At 33.8% G+C, this 11,001-nt stretch overlaps 1 protein-coding gene across 1 annotated transcript in view; it reads right to left on the reverse strand.

The window, feature by feature from the left end:
- The window catches only part of LOC143243904 (retinol dehydrogenase 12-like), a 37,068-nt gene extending 35,306 nt beyond the window's left edge, over positions 1-1,762 (reverse strand). The window contains exon 1 of the mRNA XM_076487673.1: positions 1,527-1,762. Within this exon, the coding sequence (XP_076343788.1) occupies positions 1,527-1,680 (154 nt within the window). The 5' untranslated portion in view covers positions 1,681-1,762. The remainder of the gene's footprint in view (positions 1-1,526) is intronic.
- Between the last annotated feature and the right edge of the window lie 9,239 nt (positions 1,763-11,001).

Raw genomic sequence — 11,001 nt, forward strand, 5'->3', positions numbered from 1 at the left:
GCGGATTTCAAAATATTTTGGGACCTTTTTAAATCCCTTACCTTACAATTTTCTTTCTGAAGGCCTCAGACAGCTCTTTTGCTCTCACCATGGTGCTCACTCTCACTTCAACACTCAGGAGCACACTAAACTAAATGTCTGAGGTTTAAATAGGGCAAGCCTCGTTCAAAATGCTGAGTAACGATCTTCTAATCATGTGCACCTGGTGTGATACACTTGTGTGTGAGTTAAGCCATTTTAAGTGGGAATAAATGTGGGGGTGTCCTAACTTTTTCCTCAGTTAGAATATGCATTTTGTAGAATTACATTTACAGAAGATCTTTAAAAGTCTTTTCTTCAGTTTAATTGTTTAGTTATATTCCTATAATCTCTCAGTATTGTTAAAATTAAGATTAAATATCTATATATCCAAAAATGTTACAAAAATACACAGGCTTTCATAGGGTGTCCTAACTTTTTCACATGATTGTATGTCATGATCAGAAAGCTGGCTTCCCCATAGTGAGGCTCGTCCTAGCTGAAACCAAACTGCATTTAAGTGATTAAACGTATCTCTTTAAGTATGATTATTCATACCAAATGTAAATTAGCATGAAGAAAACTCATTGTTGTATTATGTAAAATTACTTTTTCAGGTATGGCCGAACATACTAAATATACATTTTCTAGCCTGAAACTATCAACATTTGATTCTGATTTCCTAGCCTGAAACATTCTAACAGTGCAGTGAGTGAGGTTGTTTCATTTACACATGTTGATCAAGCTAGATATACCATTTTTAGCCTGAAAGCATCAAGATAGTAATGAGCAAGATTACCACTGAGTCTCATTTATCATACTAAGCCTACGTTTTCTAGCCTGATACCATGAACATTATTCTAGTGTGTTAAGTTACTTCTTTGAACCTTATCGGCCATATTAAGTCTTCATTTTTTAGCCTCAAATCTTCATCATTGTACTGAGTAATTTCACATATTTAAATCTCATCAGTTTTAATAAACCAGCACCTTTGTAAAGAGTAAAATTTCTTCAAATCTAGGTTTATGTTTCTTAGCTTGAAAACATCAACATGTAATGCGTCAGGTCACTTCTTTGAGTATGGTCAGTCATATTAGGTCAATACGTTCCTGATATTACTTGAGGTAATGTTCTGTGCTATTTTATTTACAATATTAACGTATGCTCTTCATTACAAGAGTATATAATCCATATCAATAACATTTAGTTAGGGCAGAGTGCATTGCTAATTATTATTTTAGTGCTCTTTTTCAGTATATTTATCCTCAATGACATTAATTGTAATTTACCAATAAGAACGCTTATGATGCTTACGTTTATAAAATAAGTAATAGGTAATATTCTTTCTTACCTATATTTTTTGGCATGTGTTACATATTATTAACAAGTATTACTGTAAACAAATAGCTGTTTGTACTTCATTAGATATGCTTTATTTTAATTATAAACACAGTTAAAAACACTTCCGCGTTAATTGTTAAAAAATATTTGTTTTTTATTATACCTACCTGTAACTATGATAGTCTTGCCTTCCAGTGATTCATTATTTTCACACCAGTTTGTTTTTCTGATGATCATTCGAATAATAAATATTATTCCACCAACAACAGCTAAAGGGAAAATAATGATAAAAGCATAAACAGAGAGGGTTCCTTCTAGCATCTTGTTACGACTACAACCTACGTTAACTCTAAGGCACAGTTTGCTGCGCCTGAGCTGTTTCGAGATTCTTCACGTTAACAGCATATATACTAGTAGCACTTTGAAAGGTTTGCTTGCCATCTATAAATCACGTGGTACAAGCACATGGCTAGAAGTGAATTCAAAATACGTCTCACAGGGGGCGAACTGATGATATGCACTTCTGCTCTTAAAGGATATGACACATTAGGAGTCTAATTTTATGTATTTAATGCCTATCTGAAACTTTTCGCAGATAACAGTACATCTTCCGATAGATAGGGATACTTTCTTATTCTGGTACGTTACTGTATTAACTCGTCTGGTTACAACCATAAAATTAAATGTAATTCGTTTGACTTACGTAATGTGAAAATAGTATTTCCGTATGAAGGCAAAATCAGTATGATTTTATACTTATCCTTGCACACGGTTTAACGAATCATTCGATAGTTTTTCCTTCCGCATGAGGACTAGTACAAAAGCATTATATTAATATCATGTACTTTTCGCATTATAATACGTGGAACTCAGACGTCTGCTCACGAGCACCAAACGTTGACTGAACATGCACATTTCTTGAAACAAAAACACTTTGTGAAGGCATGCATTAACAATATACATACAAATGGAAATCATAAAATACACTAGTAAACACAAGGCATTTGTTTGTTTGTTTGTTTGGGAATTTCGCCCAAAGCTACTTGAGGGCTATCTGTGCTAGCCGTCCCTAATTTAGCAGTGTAAGACTAGAGGGAAGGCAGCTAGTCATCACCACCCACCGCCAACTCTTGGGCTACTCTTTTACCAACGAATAGTGGGATTGACTGTAACATTATAACGCCCCTCCAGCTGGGAGGGCGAGCATGTTTGGCGCGACGCGGGCGCGAACTCGCGACCTTCGGATTACGAGTAGCACGCCTTACGCGCTTGGCCATGCCAGGCCCAAACACAATGCAAGACAAAATACAAGTTTATAGCTTACATGGGCTATTTTAATCGAAATGTGTTTACCATTAAAATAGAGACGGATTATTACACGTTTCACAAAACCTTTGATGGATTTCCGAAATTACTAGCACCAAAGTGACGAATTACTAAAGTTGCTAGCACAAAGGTTTGGATTGCTAATCTAACTATGACCATAGTTATTAAATATTAAAACTACAAATACTAGAGTAATCAATTACTAAGATGACTATTGACAGTTTGTTTTATTTTTATGTAAAACAAATGGTATACCTTTCATAAACTGTAGATGGTAAGTGTAAAATTATATCACAGAAAACAACATGGATTAAGAATTAATATAATTATTTTATCAAATTATTGAACTTTCAACTATTGGTGCTAAAACTTAATCTTTGGAATATTTTTGTAACATTTTTGTAAACAAATAAAAGTAAATTTGTATAGTATTTTAGTTATTTATATATTATTTATCTTTGTTTTAACAATGAGAGAAAACACTGTTTTATCCTGTACAAAATCATTTTATCTTATGCGCAGATAGGTATCTTAAAAGTTTCCCATGCCTAAGAAATGTTTGTAGCTTATAGCAACGCAGTATATACATATGTGTGTGTATCTTTATAACAAATATTATGTTGTTATTCACGTATGACACAACATTACAAACTCAAAATAAATTCATATGGAAAAAGTTTATTTAAATGTTGACTTAACACCCTATTAAGTTTTATAGTCGTTTCTATACGATTCATATGTGTGTGATACACTTTAAATGCGATAACACTGATAATGTATTACCTTCAGACTTCAAATATTAACAGGCAAATTTTCCTTTTCATTTAAATTGACTCAGATAATTTAACAATATTACTGGGACAGTGGTAAGCCCTCAGATTTACAACGCTAAAATCAGGGGTTCCATTCCTTTTGGTGGACACAGCAGAGAGCCCGATGTGGTTTTACTATAAGAAAACATGCACGCATTCCATAAATAAACTTCAAAGTAATTTAAATGAATATAGAAGTTCCATTTCTTACTTTCACATGAGTTACTTATAACATGTATACATTAAGATATTCTGATAAGGAAGTACTTATTCTGAGGCACTCGACTCGTAATCTTAGGGACGCGGGTTCGAATATCCGTCACACCAAACATGCTCGTCCTTTCAGCCGTGGGGGCGTTATAATGTGACGGTCAATCACACTATTCGTTGGTAAAAGAGTAGCCCAAGCGTTGGCGGTGAGTGGTGATGACTAGCTGCCTTGCCTCTAGTCTTACACTACTAAATTGGAGACGGTTAGCGTAGATAGCCCTCGTGTAGCTTTGCACGAAATTCAAACTAAACCTACTTATTCTGACTGGAAATATTTCCTTCAGTACTACAAATAATGGTAATTTTTAAGAAATTTTGAGTGATGTTTTTAAAAACATTTAATTAAAACAAAGAGTTGCATTTGTTAAATTTCAAGGTTTATTTGATAGCAATGCTATAAAATTTGAAGTTCGTTATAAACATTACCTTAGAATTATATAACAAAGACTAAGAATTAAATATTTAGAATATTTAGGAATAATATTTTTCTATATTCGTTTTTTTCTTCAGTTTGTAATGACATATTACACTTACATGGCAACATAATATTTGTTAAAACCTTCCAAACTTATCACATTCATCCATGATTCAAATTTACACTTGATCACGGTTAAATTATTGATAAAACAATTAAAGTTTTGGAATATATTATTGTATTGTTTTTTTTATAACAGGTAGAATTTGTTGTATATCGTTCGTGAAAGAGGTTAAACGGATGTTAACTTATAACATTTTTCATTAATTATATTTCCTTATCGCCAGTTACAGCTCGAGTTGCGTTCTATTTCTCCTCAGAATAATCATCTTCACATAAAAAACATGATATACCTTTCATAAACAAATTGAGTCTGACAATACTCATAGTCATCATCTTCATTTATTGTTTTTATTTGGGTCTGACAGTACTCAGAGTCATCATCTTCATTTATGTTTCTTTGGGTCTGACAGTACTCAGAGTCATCATCTTGATTTATTTTTTGGGGGTCTAACAATGGTCAGAGTCATCATCTTGACTTATTGTTTCTTTGGGTCTCATAATACTCAGAGTCATCATCTTTATATATTGTTTCTTTTTGTCTGACTCTTTCAGCCGGAACATCATCGTCAATAATAGTATCTTCATTCTACAAACAATTTTTGTTAGAAACATCATATTTGCCAAACACGCCTTTTAAAATAATGATCTTTATCTTGCAAATATTCTCTCACTCACCACTTACGCCATACAATAATACCAAATCATACCAAAGAATGGTGGCATTCCGTATTTGTATGCAATAGTAATTAAGAGGTATATTCTGATACACTGTAACTGTAAGCTGAATTTGAAAGAGTCGAGACCATCCATCCCTAGTGTATTGACCTTCTGGCGCCCGTTTACTTTTAATGATTGAATGCTGTTTACAAACAACCCACATTAGTATTGCTGACTTATAAAGTAAAGAAATAAATGATAAAGTATTCATATAATTATTTACTGACTGCTCAAGTACTAAAATAAAATACCAATAAAAATAAAATAACAGACATATTGACGATGTCATTTGAACATATTTCTGCAAAGGGATTCTGGGCAGTTTTGGTTTGAAGTAGACAGGACACATACTTTCCAAAAAGAGCAAAAGCATCTTGTAGTATTTGACTTGCCACCTCGGTAATTTTAGTAGCACTTTTGGGGCCTGACCTACTCGACCAGAAACAATCGGTAGCATCTGCGGATTTATACCACTAAAAATCGGGTTTCTATAGCTTTGGGGGGCAGGGCACAGATAGCTCATTGTGTAGCTTTGTAGTTAACTACAAACAAATAATCCATTAAATCAAGATGTTCAGAAAGGGTTTATATTTTGTTCAAGATAACTACGTCATACCTGAGCTTATGCCTAAAATGTGGTCAAAGTTATCTATATTAAGCCATTGCATTGAGTGCAACTAGCTATGATAACAACTAAAATATGGCTACTTGACTTACATAAGATATATTGTACACAAGATGAAAATGGAAAATAGTAATTTGTTTTGAATTTTACGTAAAGCTACACGAGGGCTATCTGTGCTAGCCGTCCCTAATTTATCAGTGTGAGACTAGAGGGAATGCAGCTAGCCATCACCACCCACCACTATCTCTTGGGCTACTCTTTTACCAACGAATAGTGGGATTGACCGTAACATTATAATGCCCCCACGGCTAAAAGAGCAAGTATGTTTGGTGTAACAGGGTTTCGAACTCGCGACACTCAGATTACGAGTCGAATAATCTTGTGAATTTCTAAGTAAATGGTTTCATTTGTTTTGAATTTTTCATATTTAAATCTCTTTTCATTTTTCTTTTTCTTAAAGCTATAATTAAGCTGTAAAGGTAGTAAAATATGCATATGATACACCAGTTACACATGACAAAAACTATTTTAACGGGAGGTGATCCGCCGGTTGGAATAGTTTGGGAACCTCTGCTTTACACCACCCGTCGAGAAAATATGATTCTCAGTTTAAAGTAACTTTATTAAAAGTATAAAGGAAATGTTCCCTGAATGACAATTTAAGAAAAGAATGATCCTGATTTTTTAAATAATAAAAAAACTCATTTTGCATCATAGTTTTTTTTAATTTTGAAATACTAATTTAATATAATTGACAGATAGAAGTATTCTCAGTGTTTGTTATGTACCTGATAGATCTGTTTTTGTTATGTACCTGACAGATGTTTAATTATAAAGTATTTTAGTGTTTACTTTCTCACATCATTAAGCAAAAATACAGAAAAGAAAACTTAAGATTTTTTATAATAATATTTCCAAATATTTCTGTGGAATGCAACGTAAACAATAAGCTATTTCAAAACTTTAATTTCCTTAATTTCTATTTAAATATTCCAAGAATAAAAATTTCAATGAAGAATTTTAGAAGTTTCACGGTAGCCAACGTATCGGTCATGGTTATCTCAACCAAAAGTGTTAAACTCAGGCATTGCTTAACGTAGTTTCGACAATTATTCAATATATGTCAAACAGGTCATGATTGACCCAGTTAGGAAAGTGAATACACGGGCTTTGTTTAACCTATTACGTAAAAATAGGTCATGGGTGTCCCAACCAAGAAAGTACAAACTCGTGCTTTCTGTGATATAGTTTCAACTTGAGATTTTCCTCTCTATTTTTTCTCTACTAAGCCTTACTGAACCATGCACTGACAAACATTCGCACATCTTCCTGCAACATTGCTCATTTGTTTGAAGTTAAGCACAAAGTTAAATAATGGGCGTTCTGCTCCTTCACGGGTATTTAAACCCGGTTTCTAATACTTGCAAGTCCATATAAATACTGCTGTGCCACTGTGGGATCTGAAATATAGATTTTATGTTCTAAAAACAATTTAGAATTCGCTATTTACAATACTGGATAAATGATACAACAGCTATAGTTTTGTAGTTTAGTTTAATTTGGATCAATCTTATGTACAACATTTTTTGCCCGTCTGTTTTTTGAATGTTATGTACTTCCCGTAAGATGCCTTCCAAGTTTAAAATGACAAATATACTTTCACTGGCCACTCATTAAACTTTTTTCGTGCAATATGTATCTTTAATAAATCATTTTTAAGCTTTGTTTTCATCAAAATATTTCTTCTTTTCGAAAGAATAATATACAAATGATTTTAAAATTAATTATACAATATAATAGATGATACACATATTTCTCTCTCTTTATGTTTCAACGACAGGAAATTAATGAAGTTTAATACATAAATGAGCAGCAGATGTCAAATGATTAAGTGTTGTTAACGCTAAATTTAAAAAGTGACTTCTAATGAAACAGCACCGTAAAAAATCCAAAATACATTTACTAGGAAGGTTACGTGCACAACTTAAGTAGAATTTGCATCGTAATCACTCGTCAACCCAGCTGAAGAAATAAATAGTTTTTAGACACAAAAAGAAACAAAAACAACAAAGTTCCAATCGTTGTGTGTTGTGTCTGTATAAAGACGTGTAAGCTGAATTGTACAAACGTCTTAAGTAAAATGATTACGGATTTTATGAATTTATTAAGTGTAAAACAGTGACTGTTTCATGATAAACATTAGTTTCAGAACTAATACTTTTACAAATACTTAATTCACAAGCTTCATTGAACGATATAGTAATTACAGAGAAATTTTTCGCTGATTTCGTGTAAAAGTTTTCGTTTGGCTTGTTTTGAATTTCGCGCAAAGCTACACGAGAACCATCTGTGCAAGCCGTCCCTAACTTTTAGTGCAAGACAAGAGGGAAGGCAGCTAGTCATCACCACCCACCGCCAACTATTGAGCTACTCTTTTACCAACGAATGGTGGGATTGACCGTAACATAATAACGCCTCCACGTCGGAAAGGGTGAGCATGTTTAAAGTGACAGGGATTCGAACCCGCGACCCTTGGATTACGAATCGATGCCTTAACCAACTGGCCATACCGTGCCTCGTGTAAAGGTAGGTTGATACCTGAACCAAAAATAGCGCAGTTATTTGAAAAAAAAAAAAAAAAAGTGGCTGCAGCCAGACAAAAAGATTGAGTTAAAAAAGACATAAAATCAGAATTAACTGCCAAGCCAGTGCAGTAATTCTGTTGATGACAATGAAAAACTTAATAATGACAATTCTGGTAAACGTTGTTACCATGAACTATTTTTGGTTTAGATATCACTAGTTTTTAACACTGCTTCCACAGGCCAAGCACCCATGATTTTGCAGAACCTAACTTGTCAAGTCATACCGGGTCGTATGTTTATTGTCTAAAACTTTTACCAAAACCGGATTAAAGAAGAAGCAGGCGACTGACGTACCCTTTGTCAAAATCGGATCCACATCTCGCCACAAAACAGATATAAACATTCAATGCTTCATTTTCATTTCATATCAAATGGTAATTCTAAAAGACGTCTTTATTGAGTCACTTTCAATGAGTAAGCTTACTGATCCCGTACTGATAAAGCAACATTAATATAAGAAAAGAAGAAAACAGTTTGTAAGTGTAAAGTGTGGAACTTGTGGGAAATACCCTCGTTGTGTGGATGCAACCATTTAAACCCAGAACCACAATGGCACGAAAAGCAGGTGGGAATTAGCCACAGAGCAAACTAAAGGCACGAAGAAAGTAAAAAGAAATGATTGATTACGCTATTCCATTAGCGTGATGAATATGAAGCTCCTAGCGATGGATTTCGTGACACCAAAGAAACGACGCGGATCCCCCCAGGATCTCAAGTGTGAAAGCAAGACGTTCTTCTGGTACTCCAACAGGAACGATGTTTAGTTAATTCCAAAGTTCTTTGGTATCGAACCCACAGCAACATCAAACTTTCCAAATGAAGAAGCTCGACGGAAGGTATCAACTTTCAGTGATCTTGACAAAAACAATCAATGACTTGCATTTTATATTACTGAATTAAGGATTTTATGTACCACATTGCTCCCAGGAGATCCAGATGGTCTTATGAAGGATTAGAAACGAAATTTTTGTAATCCGATGATACAAAAATAATCTCATCTGTCAACAATGTGCAATAAGCTCTGTCGGAGAATTGTATTCAGAGAAAAGTTATACTTTCACTGCTATGTTAGTCGATGACATTCAAAGAGTAAAATAGTGATTGAAGATTAGAGAATAAACCTTGGAAGTCTGAGTTTCAGCTAGAACGTACAGTGTAATCTGTCCAGCATTACTGTAAGCGAACTGCATTGAAAGCGGTAAGAGTACCATTGATCAAAATAATAAAAATTATTCAACTGATGCCAAGGTCTTTGTATCTACTCTTAAAACAAAGAGAAAGCAAATAACCAAGAACACAACAGACTATATTTGATCTTAGAAGATGCCAAGAGGTGAAGTCAACACCACCACACATGCAGCTTCTAAATGTTCTACTGTTTTTTCACTATTTTATTTAAGTTATTTTCTGGAGGATCCATAATTAAAAAAAGGAATATTTCAGTGCCCACTGACCCCACCCACCATGTAGCCCTACAAAGGGATGCACTACAATGCCAAACAAGGACACTGCAGCAATGCCAGGGTTTGGTGAGCATTATACCCAAACACCAGCATCAGATACAACATCCACAACACCTGTTGAGAACATCCAACATTGGTACTTGGTTGACCCTAGCCCAAGTAGACCAGCTGATTGATCCTAGGAGGGCCACCCCATAGTCGCCCGTCTACAGAAATTGAAGGCCAAAGTGCTGTGTTAGGGTTGGACCCCTCAACCACCAGAATCCTCTCCTCTCCTTCACAGGCCATCACCCACAGCAAACACGTGGGTGGATGTTTAGATCCTAGAGGAGATAAACTGAAAGAACAGAACCTTCCCATAGGAGGTCCCCTCACTACGTACAGGAATCCACACCAAGGGGGCGATAGAAGTGTTTGAAAGTTTTGATACATATAAAAGTATTTGTACCCATGTTTAATTCCCCTATACAGACTTTTAAGGAATAAAATTACAGTTAATGAAATAAAAACCTTGCAAAATGTAGTACTTGGAAATATTTCAAAAATTCATCATTTTTATAAAAATTATACTTTCATGTATTCACTCAGATGTTGGACACTTCCATTTTATTCATTTCAAGTCATTCTGGCAGTAAAGTTGTAGAATTACTGTGATGCTTAATGCTTTTTGTTTTTTCATAATCAATGGCTAAGGTAACAAACTATAGCTTCTGTTGGTCATATCTTTTACATCTTGTTACAGAAAACAAAACTGCATTCAGCATTTTGTGGGACTATTATCACATTCTAGTATTTAACTACGTAAGTGTTGCCCAAAAATTAGTAGTACATTCTGTTTACTAGTTGTCTTTTCTCTAGTTTATTAATTAGAAATTGGGTAGACAGGTAAAGCTGATACGTTGCGAGTAGTTTTAAGTAAATATCTGAAAACAATATATATACAGAGATATTTAAATTATGTTTTGATTACAACAAATTACCACCAAGAACATCTTTAAGGAACAACAGATGTTACTTATCAAACAATTATTTTTCCACGTTGAAATAAAACTAATTTCATTTGGTTATTTTTCAGCCCAAAAATTAAAACCTGATTTTTTTTTACCCAAAAACTGTTTTGTGTGTAATATGTCTTTAAGTTATTTAAATTGGAAATTTATTTTTGTTACTATTATCATTTATGTAATAATACGTTTCTTTGTTTTTTTAATTGAAGGAATAACTGTTAAACAATATAGTTTATATA

The sequence above is a fragment of the Tachypleus tridentatus genome, chromosome 2, assembly GCF_004210375.1.
Source record: "Tachypleus tridentatus isolate NWPU-2018 chromosome 2, ASM421037v1, whole genome shotgun sequence".
NCBI classification, from domain to species: Eukaryota; Metazoa; Arthropoda; class Merostomata; order Xiphosura; family Limulidae; genus Tachypleus; species Tachypleus tridentatus.